Source organism: Trachypithecus francoisi, unplaced genomic scaffold, assembly GCF_009764315.1.
Source record: "Trachypithecus francoisi isolate TF-2019V2 unplaced genomic scaffold, Tfra_2.0 Lachesis_group6, whole genome shotgun sequence".
NCBI lineage: Eukaryota > Metazoa > Chordata > Mammalia > Primates > Cercopithecidae > Trachypithecus > Trachypithecus francoisi.
Window position 1 is genome coordinate 23,915,319 of NW_022681471.1, and position 20,942 is coordinate 23,936,260.

The 20,942-nt window shown below is 42.8% G+C and overlaps 1 protein-coding gene across 3 annotated transcripts in view; it reads left to right on the forward strand.

Moving 5' to 3' along the window:
• The window catches only part of FAM122C (family with sequence similarity 122C), an 81,669-nt gene extending 61,602 nt beyond the window's left edge, over window positions 1-20,067 (forward strand). For 2 of the 3 annotated variants that reach the window (XM_033201902.1, XM_033201911.1), the window contains one exon: window positions 19,740-20,067. In XM_033201902.1, coding sequence (XP_033057793.1) covers window positions 19,740-19,761 — 22 coding nt within the window. In that variant the 3' untranslated portion in view covers window positions 19,762-20,067. The remainder of the gene's footprint in view (window positions 1-19,739) is intronic. The other variant, XM_033201907.1, reaches the window with a different exon arrangement.
• Window positions 20,068-20,942: the final 875 nt, after the last annotated feature.

Below are 20,942 nucleotides of genomic sequence, written 5' to 3' on the forward strand. Positions count from 1 at the left end.
AATATTTTTATTCTTTCTGGCAACAAGAAACTCATTTTACTCAGCTTCATCAATAGTTTCCTCTCTTTTCTGAATTATGCATGATTTATGATGAAATGTGGAAAGCTAATTTCCCCCGGTTTCTTGTTTTGTGTGAATAAATGATCCTCTCAGGATTTCCATATTAATAACAAGTTCCTACCGACACAGCACTCACGATAAAATTTTCATTGTACTGTAACAACAACTTGAGACAAAACAAAGATATACTTGGTATGTTTGTTTCAGAGAAGCAAGAGAGACATGGCCAAAAGCTACATCAAGTATAAAAACACCATCCCAATACAAATTCAGAAGTGCTCAACTCACACTACAAAGCACACTATCAGTAAAAGAGCTCTTTCTTTTTCCTTGATAATTATTATATGGCAATAAGAAAAGCCTTCTGATGTTCAGTTGGTTTATTTCTTGGCATGGCTCTTGTGCTTGGTAACTCTGCACTGAACACCAACAAAAAAGGACAAACTTAAAAGTTGCGAGTAGCTTGCTTGTGACTTTGTTCTGAGAAAGGAAATACTTTAAAATGATATTATCCAGCAGAGGAACCTAATTATACTTTCCATTTCTAGTCTCCTCCTCTGAGAGGAAGGGTTTAAGTTTGCTTCTTAACTTGACGTGTATTAAACTCTAAGAGTGGGGTCTTTGGAAAGGATGGTACTGAGGCCAGCATGGCAGGGCTGTGAAGGAAGAAGGAAGTTCAGCTAAAATTCCAACTTTTTTTTTTTTTTTTTTTTTAGACAGAGTCTAGCTGTGTCACCCAGGCTGGAGTGCAGTGGTGTGGTTTTGGCTTACTGCAACCTCCACCTCCCAGTTCAAGTGATTCTTGTGCTTCAGTCTTCTGAGTAGCTGGGACTACAGATGCATGCCACCATGCCTAGCTCATTTATTCTTTTGTATTTTTAGTAGAGACAGGGTTTCTCCATGTTAGCCAGGCTGGTTTCAAACTCCTGGCCTCAAGCGATCTGCCTGCCTTGGCCTCCCAAAGTGCTGGAATTACAGGCTGGAGCCACCACACCTGGACCCTTCAACTTGATTTGGAATACACCCATGCCACATTGATTAGCAGAAATTTTTAAAATTTTAAATAATATACAAGGTTGTTGAGAGTGGGGAAAGTGGTGTTTGAATTTACTGTGGTGGAGTCCTATGGTCCTTTAATGAGGAAGTGTGGTAATGTGTATCAAAAGCCTTCAAAAAGTGCATGTCTTTGGAGATAGCAATTATAGGAATTTTTCTTAGAGAAAAATACAGGACAGGTTGAAAAAGATATTGTAATGTTATTTGTAAGTGGGAAAAAATCAATTATGAAAAAAACTTACTGTCTTCAACAAGTGGTGCTGGGGCAACTGAGTAGCCACGTGTCAAATAATGAAGTTGGGCCATGAAAAGGAATGAAGTCCTGACACATGCTGCAACATGCATGAATCACGAAACATTAGCCTAAGTGAAATAAGTCTGACACACAAACAGGATAAATATCATTTCACTTATATGAAATATTTAGAATAGACAAATTCATAAGGACAGAAAATAGATTACGGGTTACTAGGGACTAGAGGGAGGGAGGAATGGGGAGTTATTCACAGGTACAGAGTTTCTGTTTGGGGTGATTAAAAAAAAAAAGATTTGGGCCGGGCGCGGTGGCTCACGCTTGTAATCCCAGCACTTTGGGAGGACGAGGCGGGCAGATCACAAGGTCAGGAGTTGGAGACCAGCGTGGCCAACGTGGTAAAACCCTCTCTACTAAAACTACAAAAAATTAGCCGGGTGTGGTGGCGGGTGCCTATACTCCGCCAGCTACTCAGGAGGCTGAGGCAGGAGAATCGCTTGAACCCGGGAGGCAGAGGTTGCAGTGAGTCGAGATGGTACCACTGCACTCCAGCCTGGGCGACAGAGTGAGAACCTGTCTCAAAAAAGAAAAAAAAAGGTTTGGAAATAGATAGTAGTGATGGCTGCACAACATTGTGAATGTAATTAAGGCTACTGAATTGTATACCTAAAAATGGTTAAAATAGTAAGTTTTATGTTAAAAAACCAACAACTAATGTGTAGTCACACTAAGATCAGTTAAATTCGCATTTCTCAGGGTGCTTTATATTAGGTTGGTGCAAAAGTAATTGCAGTTTTTGTGGGGTTTTTGTAAAAAAAAAAAAAAAAGGTCAAAAACCGCAATTACTTTTGCACTAACCTAATAAAATGTGAATAAGTAAATGTCCTGAAGAATTGAAGAGGAAGTCCAGGGGGAGTCCGTGGGTAAGTAAGTTTGGAAAATTCAGTTGACTTGTTTCTTTAACATTCTGAAAGCCCAAGAAAGAGGATGTGGTATGAAGCATTTTCAAACTGTTTAACCCATATTATCTTGTTAAGGGACAGCTTGTGGGATTGATATTATATAGAATACCCTTTGGGAAACATTGGGTTAAAATAGATTGCAGTACATTCATTCCATGGAAATCTTGGCACCAATGAAGAATGATGGCATGGTCATATATCACTTGACATGGAAAGATGTTTGTACTAGATTGTAAAGTTAAAAAGCAATGTGATTAATGGGATCTCATTTTTGGGTTTTTTTGGTTTTTGTTTTTTGTTTTTTTGAGACGGAGTTTCACCCTTGTCACCCAGGCTGGAGTGCAATGGGACAATCTCAGCTCACCGCAACCTCTGCCTCCCAAGTTCAAGCAATTCTCCTACCTCAGCCTCCTGAGTAGCTGGGAATACAGGTACCCCCCACCACACTCGGCTAACTTTTGTATTTTTAGTAGAGACAGGGTTTCACCATGTTGGCCACACTGGTCTCCAACTCCTGACTTCAGGTGATCCACCCACCTCAGCCTCCCAAAATGCTGGGATTACAGGCTTGAGCCACCACACACTGCCTCGTTTTTGTTTTTTAAGAAGTATATGTATCTATATATTTTATATAGATATGTAACAGAAAAAAAAAATTCTGTAAGCTTATATGCCAAAAACTAAGTTTCTAGGAGGTAGGAAGATTGATAGTTTTTATTTTTATTTGCTTTTCTCTTTGCCTGGTCTGTACTTTCAGATTTTTCCACATGGACTATCTATTACTTGTATAATCAAGAAACAATAGAAGTTAAATATATTTTAGAAACTCATATGCAGTTATTAATTTTGTGAGAGAAGGGGTGAGAGGATCCAGAATCCTGCCTCTATCTGAGCTTTTATTGAAGTAGAGTATAAGAGTCTTTCAACTGTTGGAAAGTTCTACTCATTTAAACATTCTTTCTGATATGGAACCAAAATCTACCTTCCATCCTTTGGTCCTAATTTGTCCTAGGGAATGCCACAAAATAAGCAAAACCCATCTCCTCTCCAATAGATGGACTTTCAGATATTTGGCAATGGCTATCATGTCTCTACAAATCTTTTTTCCTCTAGATTTTCCATTCCAGTGTTTTTTTCTTTGAGATGGTTTCTAGACCTTGATACTATCCTGACCATTGGCTTCTGAACATTTTCCAGTTTATCAGTGTTTAAAGTGTGACACTCAGAAATTTCCACAACACTGCACACTTTTTCTACATTTCATTCTCAGTTTCTATAAATTGTGGTATTAGGGTTCTCTGACTTAAAAAGTAATTTCAGAATACTTCCCAGTTTAGTGTGACTGTACTCTGAATCCTATCCTAAGATTATACAGAAGGAGCAGGATTGAAATAATAAAAAAGAAAGAAAAATAATAATGAAAAAATTAAGATTACATGAGAGACACTCAATTATCTATCCCCCCATCTTTTAATTTCTAAGGTTATATAGATGGATAAAGCGTTCCAGATCAATTTCTCATCCAGCCTCCTGCAATTATTAAAACGTTAGTAGAACTTTTTACCAAACATGGAAAAAAAATGAGAGCTTCTCTACTGATGGGGAAGGCAAAGGATTCTCTGTAGCTTGGACAAGGAATTTGAAGAATCTCTTGTCCTATACCATTTTCTACTCTTTGTCCCAGACATTGGTACCAGTTTTTCTGGCTTTTGATCAACATTAGAGCTGAGTTAGACAAGGTCAAGCTGTATGCAGATTGACTGGCCTCTCAACTGAGAGTCACTCCACAAGATGATAGTGAAAGGCCAGGATTCATGGTGATGTGTAGAATATCATTTCCTGTCCTTGGCATGTTCTCAGCTCTCCTGCTAAATCCAGTGTACACCCTGGTCTTCTTTCCAGCCTAATGAGTCCTTTGCTTTTTATTCTTTTTGCCATTCCTCCTACATAGTAGGCACTTGTTACTAAAGCGTGATAAATATATGCACCAGCTCCAAATAACACTGAGCCTAATGATTTCCACCATGCATATGGGCCTGTGTGCTTAGTTTTTCAAAAGAGTACTTGCTTAATTGTAGGTACTGCATCTTTGTACACAGGATGCTTTATATTTCATGCTTGCTAGGCAGAAATAACTTTAAATCTTCAACTTTTGAAGTTTCGTATTTATGCAGCTTTTATTTTTATTTTTATTTTTTATTTTTGAGACAGAGTCTCACTCACTCTGTTGCCCAGGCTCGAGTGCATTAGCATGATCTCAGCTCACTGCAACCTCTGCCTCCTGGGTTCAAGCGATTCGCCTGCCTCAGCTTCCCAAGTAGCTGGGATTAATTTTTGTATTTTTTAGAAGAGACAGGGTTTCACATGTTGGCCAGGCTGGTCTTGGACTCCTGAGCTCAAGTGATCCTCCCGCCTTACCCTCCAAAGTTCTGGGATTACAGGGGTGAGCCATTGTACATGGCCTTATGCAGCTTTTAAAATCAATTTTATTGAGGTATAATTTACATATTACAAATTGCACCCATTTTAAGATGACAATCAAGATACAGACCATTTCCTTTGCCACAGAAAATGTCCACTGCCCCTTTGCAGTTAATCCTCCTCCGCACTCACTACTGGCTCCAGGCTACACTGATCTACTTTTCATCACTGTAGATTAGATTTTCTTTTTATAGAACTTCATATATATGTAATCACACAATATGTACTCTTTTGTGTCTGGTTATTTTTGCCTGGAATAATGTCTTTGAGATCCATCTGTGTTGCTTCCTCTATCAGTAGTTCATTATTTTTTATTGCCAAATCATACTTCACTGTATATATGGTACAATTTGTTTATCCATTCATGTGTTGATGGACATTTGGGTTATTTCCATTTGAGAGTTGTTACTGATAAAGCTGCTATCAACATTTGTGTTTAAGCCTTTGTGTGAACATATATTTTAATTTATCTTGAGTAAATACCTACTAGAATTGCTTTATTATATAGTGAATGCATGCTTAGCTTTATAAGAAATTAGCAGCCTGTTTTCCCAAGTGATATTACCATTTATATAAAATATTGGCCGGGCGCGGTGGCTCAAGCCTGTAATCCCAGCACTTTGGGAGGCCGAGACGGGCGGATCACGAGGTCAGGAGATCGAGACCATCCTGGCTAACACGGTGAAACCCCGTCTCTACTAAAAATACAAAAAACTAGCCGGGCGACATGGCGGGCGCCTGTAGTCCCAGCTACTCGGGAGGCTGAGGCAGGAGAATGGCGTGAACCCGGGAGGCGGAGCTTGCAGTGAGCTGAGATCCAGCCACTGCACTCCAGCCTGGGCGACAGAGCGAGACTCTGTCTCAAAAAAAAAAAAAATAAAATAAAATAAAATATTTTATATTTTACCGGCAGTGCATGTTCATTTATGTAGTTCATATATGTAGCTCTTTTAAACAATGTTTTGATTTTGAGATCCTGGTTTTCAAAATAATTTGCTGTGTTAAACGTTGCTTGACAAAAGAAAGACATCAATGAGCATGAGGGAATATGTTTAAATATGTCTATTTTATTTAAAATGTTGATCTAATTTTTTTTTTTTTTTTTTTTTGAGATGGAGTCTTGCTCTGTCGCTCAGGCTGGAGTGTAGTGGCACAATCTTGGCTCACTGCAACTTCCGCTTCCTGGGTTCGAGCGATTCTCCTGCCTCAGCCTCCCGAGTAGCTGGGATTATGGGTGCGTGGCACCACACCTGGCTGATTTTTGTATTTTTAGTAGAGACGGGGTTTCACCGTGTTGGCCAGGCTGGTCTCAAACTCCTGACCTCACGTGATCCACCTGCCTCGACCTCCCAAAGTGCTAGGATTACAGGCATGAGCCACCACACCCGGCCAATCAGATTATTTTTGTTTTTAAAGAATTTAATTTATAGATCTTGGGCCTTCGTATTTAACCAGACACAATTATTCATTACTGTTTAAAATGATCAGCTACATGGCATACTTCCTTCAAAAGAAAATCTAATGTGATTTAGAGAATAAACTGACCTGACTTTCTCTAGAGTCTCCTAAAATTCTTACGAATAGCTTCATATAACTTTCTACTTCTTTTGTTTAACTTAGAAACTCATGATAAAGCATGTTCAATTAAAGAAAGGCTGTGACTTGCTAAAGTTCCTGTGATCAGTGACATACTATATGTCTAAGTGGCCTCCTGAACTCCCCTACTTACTGACAGGAAGAGAATCTGATTTCATAGATACTTGCCAATGTCCTGTTGTTTAGGGGTGGTGGATATCTGTAAAGCCACAAAGCATGGTATCATCCTTTGGATCTTGGTGACAAGAAATGAATAAAAAAGCAAAGCAAAATAAAACAATAGATGTACTTGGTCTATTTCATCATACCAAGATCTAAGGGTTTATAAGAGCACATTGTTACCAAGCAACAAGGTTTTTGCTAATCCCATTTTACCAGATTGAAACTCCAGCATAAGGGCCAGGGTTGTCTGAATCTTGTCTGCAGCTCCCCAAATGTGGGCAGGAGAAGGAAGGCATTTGTGTAGTAGATAATGTAGTTCCCCCATTCAACAGGGTGTCAACGAAAGGAATCTGATGTTTCCTTTCCTGAACTGTGAAATCAGGGGTAATGTGCTTGCCTTTGGGGATTTCTATCCTCTCATAGATGGTCCACACCGAACAGATCCAACATTGTGTTCCTTTGTGGCACAGGGCCTACATAACCCATCACATCTGTGGGCTATGAGGGGTCATTAGGCAATGCCGGCCCTGCACCATAGATCTAACCCCTTCTGCTCTTAGCTTTTTAGTTTCCATGAGAAGCTTTTCTTTCCTCTCCAATTTCTTCTAAGCAACTTAAAAATATTTATTCTACACATGGGTTCATCTACTCCGATGCTCACATTCCTGGGTTACTACATTATATTGACTTTTTCTTGATTGTAAGTAAGCCTTTCAGGGAACGTGGATTCGTCTGTGTGACTTCGTGGAATTCTCGTTATTCAATGAGAACTAAAACCAGGGAAAGACTCTGGTTCAAAGTCTTCTTTTTTTTTTTTTTTTTTTTTTGAGACAGGATCTCACTTTGTCACCCAGGCTGGAATACAGTGGTGTGATCTTGGCTCACTGCTGCCTCGACCTCCTAGGTTCAAGTGATCCTCCCACCTCAGCCCCCAAAGTAACTGGGACTACAGGTGCACGCCACCACTCCTGGCTAAATTGTTATTTTTTTGTAGAGATGGGGTTTCACCATGTTGCCCAGGCTGGTCTTGAACTCCTGAGCTCAAGCGAGCCCTCGGCCTCCCAAAGTGCTAGGATTACCAGTGTGAGCCACTTCACCTGGCCTGGCTCAAAGTCTTTGAGTAGTTCAGAATCCACTATTATTTCCTATGAATGAAAATGACTTCTTTTAAAGATACAAGGATGACTTCTCAGGAAGTCGAATAGCAGTAGTATACTTTGAGAGACTAAGCAGGTTAACAGGACCAAGGCGCTGCCTCTCTAATGATGTATTATTATTATCAGTTAGATTCTGCTTCCTCCCCAAAAGGACTTGAATTAGAGACAGCTGAAGCTGATAGGGTTCGTCTTTAGTTTCTTTCCACCTTGCTTTCTGCTGCTTCTCTCCCTCCAGCTCCCCACCCCCAACCCCTCAGTATCTACCCTGCTCTGATCTCTTCCAAAAAAGGGCCTATGCTCCCAAGGCACATCATCTTCCCCTCTTCTAATCAAAAGCTCCCATCCTAGCAAGGCTGAAATCAATTTGGACATTCTGATTAAAGTTCTTCATAGGAAAATTAAAGTGACTAATAAATTTAACTCTGGGGAGAGGTGTTTTAAAGCAGTAATTTAGTTCTAATCTCAATTGTTGGCATTGGGAAGGCAGTCAGGGAATGCTGCAGCTGGGAGCCACTGTCCCCTTCCTGTCCCCTCTCCAACTCTCCCCTAAGCATGACATGGAGTGGGGAGAAGCCAATGGGCTCTTCTCTCCTGTATTGCCATTATTGTCCCCATTTATGTAGGAGGAAACTGAGATGTGGGAAGGTTAGTCACTTTACCCAGGTTTCTTCCTAAACCAGTGGAGACAATAATGGTACCTACCTCATAGGGTCATTGTGAAGATGAAATTATTTGCTGCACATAAAACCCTAAGCTACCTGGAAAATAAGTACATAGTGTAGTAAGTGCTTGTTGTTGCTGTTATTTAATAACTGACCTATAAAAGGAAGGGAAGAAGCCAGTGCTAGGTACTCTCCAGTTTCCCTTTCTATGTATTTTATTTATGTATTTATTTATTATTTTTTGAGATGGAGTCTTGCTCTGTTGCCCAGGCTGGAGTGCAGTGGTATGATCTCGGCTCACTGCAACCTCTGCCTCCTGGGTTCAAGCAGTTCTCCTGCCTCATCCTCGCAAGTAGCTGGAATTACAGGAGCGTGCCGCCACACCCAGCTAATTTTTGTATTTTTTTAAGTAGAGATGGGTTTTCGCCATGTTGGCCAGGCTGGTCCTGAAGTTCTGACCTCAAATGATCCACCCGCCTCAGTCTCCCAAAGTGCTGGGATTACATGCGTGAGCCACCGCACCCAGTCTCACTCTGCCGTCCAGGCTGGAGTGAAGTGGCACAGTCACGGCTCACTTCAGCCTTGACTTCGGGGGCTCAAGTGACCCTCCCACCTCAGCCTCCCAAGTAGCTGGGACCACAGACTCATGCCACCATGCCTGGCTAATTAAAAAAAAAAAAAAAAAATTTGTTTGCGTAGAGATGGGGTCTCCCTATGTTGCCCAGGTTGGTCTTGAATTTCTGGGTTCAAGTGATCCTCTTGCCTCAGCCCCCTCTAGAAAGGTCTTCCCTTTCTAGACCTGTATGACAGCAATCCTGGGTTTCCATTTATGCTAGTGTTGTGAAGTTTCCTTTGAAATAATCGAAGTAGGGGAGGTAAGCTGATTAAAAAGAATAATTAGGTTATCAGGCATGTGGATGTGGCAGGTTGGTGATAAATATAAGTGACGCCTTCATTGTAGAGTACATTCAAAGTCCACAGTGGGGTAGCCACTGTATTTCATATCACAACTCTCAGCACTCCTGATCCCCTTTGGCCTGCTGTGCTTTTCCTTTTCTCTATAGAACTTATCACCTTCTAACATTCCATATATTGTTTGCCGCTCTCTGCCAGAACATAAGCTCCCCCAGGGTAGGAATCTTCTGTTTTTGTTCAGTAAGTGAACAAAGTATCTAAAACGGTACCTGATCTGTATTAGGTGGTCAATAAATATTTGGTGACTGACTGACTGAATGAATGACAGTGACATTCACGGTCCTTCATGATTTGGTCCCACTATGTTTTCCTCAACTCTTGCCATTCTCTGCTCTGTTAGTCATCAATACTAGCAGTTTCCCATGCACATCATTTGAGCCTCCACCTCTGTGCCCTTACTCATACTCTTTCCTCTTCCCTGGATACATAATCGTGGATCTATGCAAAGATCCAGTTATAAGAATGTTCTTCATGGTCTGGGTTTGTATCAGTTAAAAATGTGAAACAGCCTCATTACTTCTTTATAAGTTAAAGAAATCATGGTAACTGGCACTTGATGGAGGCAATTTGACCATATCTATCAAAATTACAAATGCACATAGCCTTTGACCCAGAAATTCTGCTTTTAGGAGTTTGTCCCACAGATATACTTGCTCTTGTGCCAAATGAATGTGTGTTGGTGAGTCACTGCAGTGCTTTAGTCACTCCTATTAGACACTGCAGTGACAGAACTCATTACATTCTCATGTAGAGCTATATTTGTTGACGTGGGAAGATCGTAATAGCTAACATTAATTCAACTTGCTATGTGTCACTGTGAAAAGTGTTTTTCTATATTTTTATCTTGAGTAATCCTCATAACAACCCTGTGAGGTAGTTACTATAATAGTCCTCACTTTACACAGGAGGAAATGGACTCACTCAAAGAAGTGCATTTACTTAATCAGTATTTATACTATGGTCCAATTTTGTAAAAAATACGTAAATGTATATATATATGCATATAAAAAGATTGAAAAGAAATACATCAATATGTCAATAGTTGGATGGTGGCATTGTGGATAATTTTGATTTCCTCCTTTTCACTTGTCAGTATTTCTGATTTTTCTATTAAATTTGGGGAGGAAATTTACAACATGGAAGGAGGAAGTGAAGCCACGAGGCACATGAATTGCTGAATTTTAAAAGTCCAGGCCGGGCGAGGTGACTCACGCCTTAATCCCAGCACTTTGGGAGGCTGAGGTGGGCGGATCACCTGAAGTTGGGAGTTCAAGACCAGCCTGACCAACATGGAGAAACCCCGTCTCTACTAAAAATACAAAATTAGCCAGGCGTGGTGGCACATGTCTGTAATCCCAGCTACTCAGGAGGCTGAGGAAGGAGAATTGCTTGAACCCGGGAGGCGGAGGTTGTGGTGAGCTGAGATCACGCCATTGCACTCCAGCCTGGGCAACGACAGCGAAACTCCGTCTGAAAATAAAAGTCTGGTGGTGATGTGGAACGATGACACAGATATGAGGGAAGTGTTTTTAGGCTGAGAGGAAAAAACTAATGAGGAGGAAGAGCTTGCCCAAAGGGAAAGAGGATGGCTTCTGGGGCCAAGCGTAGGAGAAAGCAAGAGAATCTAGTGCCAAGGACACAACTGGAAGGGGTAACTTTGAGGAGGAAGCACCTCCTTCCCGTGAAGGTGTGTGGGTGGATGAACAGGCATGGGTGAATGTGCAGAGAAGTGGGGAAGGTGAGGTGAAGAAGAGGACATTGAGGGAGTGCCTGCTTGATAACCTATGTCCTGTAATTGAAATCCAAAGCCAGGCCCAGTACCAAGGGGTCTGGCACAAGGATGGGGTAGGGGATATGAGGAGAGGGAGAGGAGCTGGAACAATTGCTGAGAGAAATTTGATATATAAAAGGACTGCCTTGCAGCCCTTGGGGCCCAGCTGAGGCTGGCTGGCCTAGCTTTGTAGTGGAGCCAATTTCATGACCTTCTCCAGCAATAGCTAGCCGCCTGGGAGCAGGCAATGGAGAGAATGCATGGTGGGGCTTTCACAGGGCCAGGGATTGGCAGAGCAGGTGCTGCCGAAGGTCACCGGGAGAGTGAGTCCAGGGGATCAACTCTAGCAGAGCTAAAATGGCCGATGGTAGGGCTGACTTGGAAAGAGGAGAGGAAGCCAGGAGGATGCTGATGGCCTCTGGAAAAGAAGAGAGGAGGAAGGATAGGCTGGTGGGTGTGGGGCCCAAAATGTGCTTGAGGGAGACCAATAGGAGGCTGAGGTCGGAGGGGCTTTTCTAAGTTTGAGATGTAGAAGTGGTCCCTTGACCCTGGGAGTAAGAGGAAAGGAGCAACAAGGAAACTATGCATGATGAAAGGGTGCAGACAGCATTCAAACAGCTCTTACGTTTTGGAGGCCACTGGGCAATTGCTATCAGAATTACAAATGCACATCCCCTTCTATCCAGCAATTCCATTCGGGGGAATTTTTCCTACAGATATACTTACTTGCTTTTGTGCAAGATGAATGTGTAAGGCAAATCACTGCAGTATTGTCTGTAATGGCAACAGGTCGGAAACTGCCTAAAAGTCCATCAGTAGTAATTTGATTAGCTAGATAAATTATGCTTCATAAAATGGAATGCTAGGTAGCTGTTAAAAAGGAGGAAGATCTTTATGTATTGATATGGAATAATCTCCAGAATATATTGTTAAGTGGAAGAAGCAAGGTGCAGAACACTGTGAGTAGTTTACAATCTCTTTACTAGCGTATGCATAAAACATCTCTGGAATGATCCATAAAAAAACTGTTGCTGGGTGCAGTGGCTCACGCCTGTAATACAAGGGCACAGGAGGCGGGAGGCTGAGGTGGGAGGATTGCTTGAGACCAGGAGTTCAAGACCAGCCTGGGAAACATAATAAGACTTCATTCTACCAAAAGAAAATTTTTTAAATAGCTGGACATAGGGGTGGATGCCTGTAATCCCAGCTACTTGGGAGGCTGAGGCGGGAGGATCTCTTGAGCCCAGGAGTTCAAGGATATAGTGAACTATGATCATACCACTGCACTCCAGCCTGGGAAACAGAGCAAGACCCTGTTTTTAAACAAAATAATAAAACTGTTACTATTCATTGCCCTTGAGGAGAGAGAGCTGTTGGCAAGTGGGAAAGGGTTGGAAGGGAATTTTCACGTATCCTCCTGGTTTTTTTGTACCTTTTGAATTGTGAACCATCTGGATGTATTACTTACTGAAAAAAATAATTAACTAAAAACATATCTACACATAATTGGAATCTCTTAATTTTAATATTATGTGTACGTATGTAATTTGAGTCTCTTTTATAGATATTAAATCATTAAAACAAAAGCACAACAAAAACTTCCACCAGAGGTTTCCTTTATATCAGTTTATCGGAATAATGGATGGGGATTTAGAGGAAATGAAATTGACCATGTGTCAATAATTGCTGAAGCTGGGTGGTGGGTATTGGGGGTTGTTTTCATTTAAAACACAAAATTGCCATGTTTGTAGATCAAAAATCATCAAATTTTGGCAATTTCATGTGGCTTACACTAATGCTGTTGTCATTATTTTTGTAAATTTTTCATAGCACAAAAGTTTAAAAAGAAAATAAAACTCCCACTAGGTCCTTGCTAAGAACATCGGTGTACTTTCTCATCCTGGCTCTTGTATCTCATAATTGAATGGAAATTCCCATTCCCACATCAACTTCTGAAACAGCAGTACTGCCTCCCCGATTTCCCTTTATTACAGGACCTGGTACTGTCCTCAGGATTTTTTCTATTAACAACAATCTCTCCCCATCCTGTTGTGTATTAATTGGCTACTACCTTATCCTTATTGCTGGTAAAGCTCATCCTGTTCTCAAAAAATCACTTCTTATGATCGCTTGACATTCTCTTCCTGCCGTGACGTTTATTATTAGCAACTTAAGCTAATTTGAGGCCATGCCCTTATCCAGGTTACTTGTATTTATCAATCTGGGGTTGATACCTCTCGGGCATCCATTATACATCACCGCAAAGGTCATCAGTAAACAGACTTGTGTTCAACCTTTCAGCCCCAAGCTGTTTTGCTGATGTCTGCGCTTCTTATGTTACATTAGAGGCTGTAACAACCTCAGCCTGGCCTCTGACACCTGCTAATCTGTGCCTTGTTGTCTGTCCTCAGGAGGCAGGTGGCTTCCTCTTGCTGCTTAGAGGTCCAGGCTTGGCTTCTTCCCCCCAACTTCTTGCATGTCTCACTGGCACCCCAAGCTGAATAAGTTGTCCCAACTCTAAGCCTCCTCTTTCCCTCCTCTGTAGAGAGCCCCACTGACTCCCTTGCTTGAGAAGTCTGGGTTTAGCGTACCTCCTCTGTGTGCTCACAGCATCCTTCATCACACGGAATTGTGCTTGCCGCTTTGTCTCCCTGCTTCAGACTGTGAGCTAAAGGTAAAGATCATGTCTTGTTCTCCCTTGAATGCCTCACACCCAGCCCAGCATCAGGCACATAGTTAAATGCTCAAAATAATATATTTTTAAATTTTTAATTTGAAGTACTTTCAACTTACAGAAAATAGTATGCAAAAATAGTAAAAAGAATTTTCACATACCCTTTATCAAGATGCATCTCTTGTAAGCATCTTGTTACAACTTCTTTATCATTCTCTCTTTCTACTCATACACACACAGACACACATATTTTTTCTAAAACACTTGAGAATAAATTGTAGACGTCATGTTCCTCTTCTCCTTAATACTTCAAATTGTGTTTCCTAAAAACAAAGACAATCTGTTATATAACACAGTAGAGTTATCAAATTCAGGAAATATAGCATTATTGCAGTGTACTAATATATAATCTGCCATTCATATTCAAATTTTAATTGTCCCAATAATGTTCTGCATAGCTTTTTTTTCATCCATGATCCAGTCTAGGATCACACATTGTATTTAGTTTTTATGTCTCTTAATCTCTTAAGCCTTCTTAAATCTGGAACAGTCCTCAACCTTTCTTTGTCTTTTGTGACATCAACACTTTGGAAGAGTACAGGCCAATTATTTTGTAGAATGTCCCTCAACTTGGGTTTGCCTGATGTGTCCTGTTGATGAGAGCTAGGTTACACATTTTCGGTAGGGGTGAAACATAAAAAGGCATGCGATGGTTGGTGATGTTAACCTTGATTCCTTGGTTAAGATGATGTCCACCAGATTTTTCCACTGTAAAGATACTATTTTGTTTTTATGCTTAATAACTAACATATGGGGAGATACTTTGAGACTATGTAAATATCATGTTTCTCATAAAAATTTCACTCACTAGTTTAAGGATTTGTTGATGACTCTTGCCTGAATCAGTTATTGCTTTGGTGGTTGCCAAATAGTAATTTTTCAAAATAAGACACATGCACTGATTAAATGAATCACCTGTCTGTCCTATTAAAGGGATACCTCCTTTGCTAGGATGACAGCCTCTGGTTAGTTGCAAGAGTAGAAGAGTCTAGGCAGAGACAAGCTGTCAGCCTGGCTCTGAAGCACATGATACAGTATAGCTGGGTATATTAGTCCATTCTTACGCTGCTAATAAAGACGTACATACCCGAGACTGGGCAATTTATAAAGGAAAGAGGTTTAATTGACTCACAGGCCGGGCACGGTGGCTCAAGCCTGTAATCCCAGCACTTTGGGAGGCCGAGACGGGTGGATCACGAGGTCAGGAGATCGAGACCATCCTGGCTAACACGGTGAAACCCCGTCTCTACTAAAAATACAAAAACTAGCTGGGCGAGGTGGCGGGCGCCTGTAGTCCCAGCTAGTCGGGAGACTGAGGCAGGAGAATGGCGTAAACCCGGGAGGTGGAGCTTGCAGTGAGCTGAGATCTGGCCACTGCACTCCAGTCCGGGCGACAGAGCGAGACTCTGCCTCAAAAAAAAAAAAAAAAAGGCCGGGCACGGTGGCTCAAGCCTGTAATCCCAGCACTTTGGGAGGCCGAGATGGGCGGATCACGAGGTCAGGAGATCGAGACCATCCTGGCTAACACGGTGAAACCCCGTCTCTACTAAAAATACAAAAACTAGCCGGGCGAGATGGCGGGCGCCTGTAGTCCCAGCTACTGGGGAGGCTGAGGCAGGAGAATGGCATAAACCCGGGAGGCGGAGCTTGCAGTGAGCTGAGATCCGGCCACTGCACTCCAGCCTGGGCGACAGAGTGAGACTCCGCCTCAAAAAAAAAAAAAAAAAAAAAAAAAAAAAAAAAAAAAAAATTGACTCACAGTTCAGCATGGCTGGGGAGGCGTCAGGAAACTTACCATTATGGCAGAAGGGGAAGCAAACATGCCCTTCTTCACATGGTGGCAGGAAGAAGAAGAACGAGCAAAAGGGGGAAAAGCCCCTTATGAAACCATCAGCTCTCATGAGAACTCACTATCACGAAAACAGCAGCATGGGGGTAATTACCTCCCACCAGGTCCCTCCCACAACACGTGGAGGATTATGGGAACTACAATTCAAGATGAAATTTGTTGGGGAGACACAGCCAAACCATATCACAGTGGCGGTATTCAATCTTTTGGCTTCCCTGGGCTGCACTGGAAGAATTGTCTTAGGCCACACATATAATACACTAACACTAATGATATCTCATAATGTTTTAAGAAAGTTTGCTAATTTGTGTTGGGCCACAAAGCTGTCCTAGACCACATGTGGCCTGTGGGCCACAGGTTGGACAAGCTTGCAGTATAGTTCCTGGAAATCTTAAATGAGGCCGGTTCTCCTGCAAGCCCCTCGGCTTTATCAGGGCCCAGAATGGGCCCTCTGGATTTCCCAAGATAGTCTCTATACTGAGAGCTAGCAGCAGAAGCTGTTTACTCAGTAGTTCCCATGCCTGTGGGTCTCATGCCTGCCTGCTCTTGCTCTTTTCCATCAAACTTGAGAACAGAAAGGGTAAAGGAGGGCAACCTTGGCTTCCACCTTGACTTATTTGAAAAATGTGCAATGGTTGGGCACGGTGGCCCACGCCTGTAATCTCAGCACTTTGGGAGGCTGAGGCGGGTGGATCACGTGAGGTCAGGAGTTCGAGACCAGCCTGACCAATATGGTGCAACCTCGTCTCTACTAAAAATACAAAATTAGCTGGGCGTGGTGGCAGTCGCCTGTAGTCCCAGCTACTAGGGAGGCTGAGACAGGAGAAATGCTTGAATCTGGGAGGCAGAGGTTGCATTGAGCTGAGATCAACCTGGGCAACAGAGTGAGACTCTGTTTCAAAAAAAAGAAAAATGTGCAATGAAATTCAGAATTCCATGCAAGCTCTTCTGCCATTCTGGAGACCCACATTTTGAGGCTCTTATATCAAGGCATTGTTTATTATGTGGATTCAAGTACAGAAAAGGAAGGGGCATCTGACCACCTGGAGAACGGAGGGAAGGGCTGTGTCTGTTTCGGAACTCTACTGGTTTCCTGGGACTGCCGTGACACAGTGCCACAAACTGGGGGCTTACAACACAGAAATCTATTCTCTCACAAGTCCAGAAGCTAGGAGTATGAAATCAAGGTGTTGGCAGGGCTGTACTCCCTCTGAAGCTTGTAGAGGAGGATCCTTCCTTGCTTCTTCCAGTTTCTGATAGCCCCAAGCATTCCTTGACTTGTGGCTGCACAACTCCACTCTCTGACTCCATCTTCACATGGCCGCCTCCTCTGTGTGTCTGTGTGTGTCTTCACATGGCATTCTCCTTTCTCTGTGTCTGTGTGCAGATTTACCTGTGTAAGGACACAAGTCATATTAGGCTAGGGCTGACCCTTATGATTTTTTTTTTTTTTTTTTGAGACGGAGTCTCGCTCTGCCGCCCAGGCTGGAGTGCAGTGGCCGGATCTCAGCTCACTGAAAGCTCCGCCTCCTGGGTTTACGCCATTCTCCTGCCTCAGCCTCCCGAGTAGCTGGGACTACAGGCGCCCGCCACCTTGCCCGGCTAGTTTTTTGTATTTTTTAGTAGAGACGGGGTTTCACCGTGTTAGCCAGGATGGTCTTGATCTCCTGACCTCGTGATCCGCCCGTCTCGGCCTCCCAAAGTGCTGGGATTACAGGCTTGAGCCACCGCGCCCGGCCATGATCTTATCTTAACTGGATTACATCTGCAAAAACCCTACTTACAAATATGGTCAAATTCACAGGTACTGGAGGTTAGGACTTCAACATTACATTTGCAGGAAGGCGGTTCATTTCATAACGGGACCTTATCTGAAATCCAACCCACTTGAGAACACAAAGTGGAGTGCTATTCTCTGTAATGCATAGCCCGGCACAGCAAAACTCTCTTTGTTTCTCCTGCTCACTCTGGTTTTGGTTGGCTTGACAACATGTAAGGAAGAAAAATGAGACAGGCAGAACATGTTCAGCCCCCTTGAAATAGACTCAGGACATAATTTTCAAGTGATCACAAGCTATTCATGTAACCATTACATAGAGGACAATAATAGAGAACAAGCACAGTCTGCAGAGCTCTCGCCCCTGCATTCCCTCATATAATTCTAATAATTACTTTATGATATAAATATATCTGTCGCCATTTGGCAGATGGGGAGCATGAGACCCAGAGAGGTGAAGTGATTCCCGCAGGTCACACAGCTACAAACGTAGTAAATTCCATGTGGGGCAGGATCAGGTCTGTGATGCACAGAGCCTAGCCCCATGGTAGGCATTCAGTAAATGTTTGTTGGCTGAATGAGTGAATCTGGGACTCCAGCTCTAGTCTTCATTTCCTGATCCATTACTCTTTCCACTGGACCTCACAAATGACTACAGACTGAGGTATGGTCCCAAGACAGTGATTAGGTATAGATGTAATAGGGTCAATTTCAGATTCTCATGCTAGATTTGATAACCTTCTAAATTCTGTGGCAATAAGCATGTCAGTCTGTAATTGCTTCTTGTTCCTACTTCACATCTGCAAAACAGATCAAGAAGTGATTTTGTCAAGATACTTAAACCATTGGCTTCTAATTTTACTTGAGCTGCATAACTGGTGTCTAAAATTATGTTTGCACTAAAGGCAGGACTTAGCACATGAGTTTTGAAGTAAAGAATTCAGCATGTTGGCCTGGCACGGTGGCTCATGCCTGTAATCCCAGCACTTTGGGAGGCTGAGGCAGGTGGATCACATGAGGTCAGGAGTTTAAGACCAGCCTGGTCAACATGGTGAAACCCCATCTCTACTAAATAATACAAAAAATTAGCTGGGCATGGTGGTGGGTGCCTGTAATCCCAGCTACTTGGGAGGCTGAGGCAAGAGAATCACTTGAACCTGGGAGACAGAGGTTGCACTGAGCCAAGATCGCGCCATTGCACTCCAGCCTGGGCAACAGAGCGAGACTCCCATCTCAAAAAAAAAAAAAAAAAGAATTCAACATGTTACCCTCATATCATTAAAATGGAATGTTGGCATTCCCTTATGTTCATGTCAGGTCCCCATCAGCATTACTGAGACAGCCAGGAAAAGTCCATTTAGCCTAGCCAATGAGGAGTCATGAACAAGTTCTTGTGTGCCCAACCCTAGGCCAGGTACTGGGGGAGAAAGAAGGGAGGGAAACTCCATGAAGGAGCTTACAATCTAGTGAGCGATGTGCCATTCACATAGGAAACAATGAGCAGAGAAAGGAGACAGCTAATATCTGCTGAGCGCCTGTTAGGTGCCAGGCACCTTACAAACCCTGTAAAGCAGGTTTTGCCCCCATTTAACAGGTAAGCAAACTGAGGGGCAAAAACATTTAGACAACTTGCCCAAGATCACATAACTAGTAAGTGGTAGAACTGGGATTTGAACCTAGGCTCCTCTAACTCAAACTAAGAGAATACTGTGAGATGACTTATCGTCAAGTGCTAGGTTGCATGGGCCAGAGAATATGGAATGGAATAAATGTAGGAAGGCCAAGATGGGGCCTCTGGGAGATAGGGTGTGTCAGGAATGGGGCAGCCTGCAGCAGATGCTCCCATCCCAAATCCCTTTATGACCTGTGCCCATTACAACCACCTGTTCCCACCGAAGGGCTCAGGCTTTGTTCATCTCCTCTTCTGGTGTAGTTGGGGAGGCTGGGAGGGAAAGCTGGTTCAGATTTCTACATTCAACTCAAACGGCTCCCCTCTCTGAGGCTAGCTTTCAAGTGCCTGATGTCCTGGCCAATTTCTCTGTGTGTCTCAACCCCAAAAACACAGCTCCTCCTGAGCTGAGAGAAGCCCCTCTGCTTTGTGTGGTGGCCTGGTGCTTCTCATTTCAGAACCACAAGACCCCACACCCTCCTAGCCGGCCCCTCCTTCCTTCCTACCCTTATGCTTCTATTCACATCGAAGGGATGAAAGGAATTTAACATGTTTCTGCTTTTATTCCATGGCAGTAAGAAGAGCTGGCTTAGCTGACTATAGAAGCTTCCCAGTCTGCTCAAGCCATTACTAGTGGAATAGCTCCATCGGAAACATCAGATCCATAGATAAAATAAAAGAAGGGCACATATGTTCTCTGACTTTTTTTTTTTTCTCCCAGTGGAGAAATTAAGATGGAAAAGTTTGTTTCTAAGTCTGTAGTTCTAGTTCTCAAGAGTCATATGTATATGGGGTAGGGGTGGGATGGGCTTCTCTTGAAAGAAAAATTGGATAAAGGAAGGATTCTGTAGGGCCCTTAAAAGAAATGCAAGATTGGCCAGGCATGGTGGCTCATGTTTGTAATCCCAGCACTTTGGGAGGCTGAGGTGGGTGGATCACCTGAGGTTGAGACCAGCCTGACCAACATAGTAAAACCCCATCTCTACTAAAAATACAAAATTAGCTGGGTGTGGTGGCGCATGCCTATAATCCTAGCTACTTGGGAGGCCGAGGTGGGAGAATCACTTAAACCCGGGAGGCGGAGGTGGCAGTGAGCTGAGATGGCACCATTGGACTCCAGCCTGGGCAATAAGAGTGAAACTCCATCTAAAAAAACAAAAAAGAAAGAAATGCAGGATTGGGCTTGAAGGTTTACCTTTTTAGATTCACAGGAAGTCGCCCTTCACCCAGTCTCCCCCAATGATTCCACCTCACATAATTATAGTACAATATAAAGGCCAGAAAATTTGACATAGGTACAATATGTGTGGGGGAGTTCTATGCCATTTTTGTTTGGTTGGTTTTGTTTTGCACTAACTGTTCTTCTGTATGCCATTTTATTACATGTATGTATTCGTGGCACCACCATTGCACTCAAGATGCAAAACACTTCCATCACCACAAAGATCTCTCCCATGTACCCATTTATAATCACACCCCTGTCCCCCACCATCACGAACCTTTGGTAACCATTGATTTGTTCTCTCTCTCTACGATTTTGTACTTTAAAAGGTACCGTTTCTTTAATAAAATAGATTGGCACCTCTAGTTTTCACTTGTGTCTAGAAGACACAAGTGGCTTCTCCAGCCCAGACTTGTGTCCCATACCCAAATTCCCTCCACAATATCCCTGGCAAGTGTCCATCCAGACCCTACCATGTGCAAACCAGAACCTCCTATGGGATTTTAGGAGTATTGAAGAATTTGATATAAACATTTAGAGCAAGGACATTGTTTCC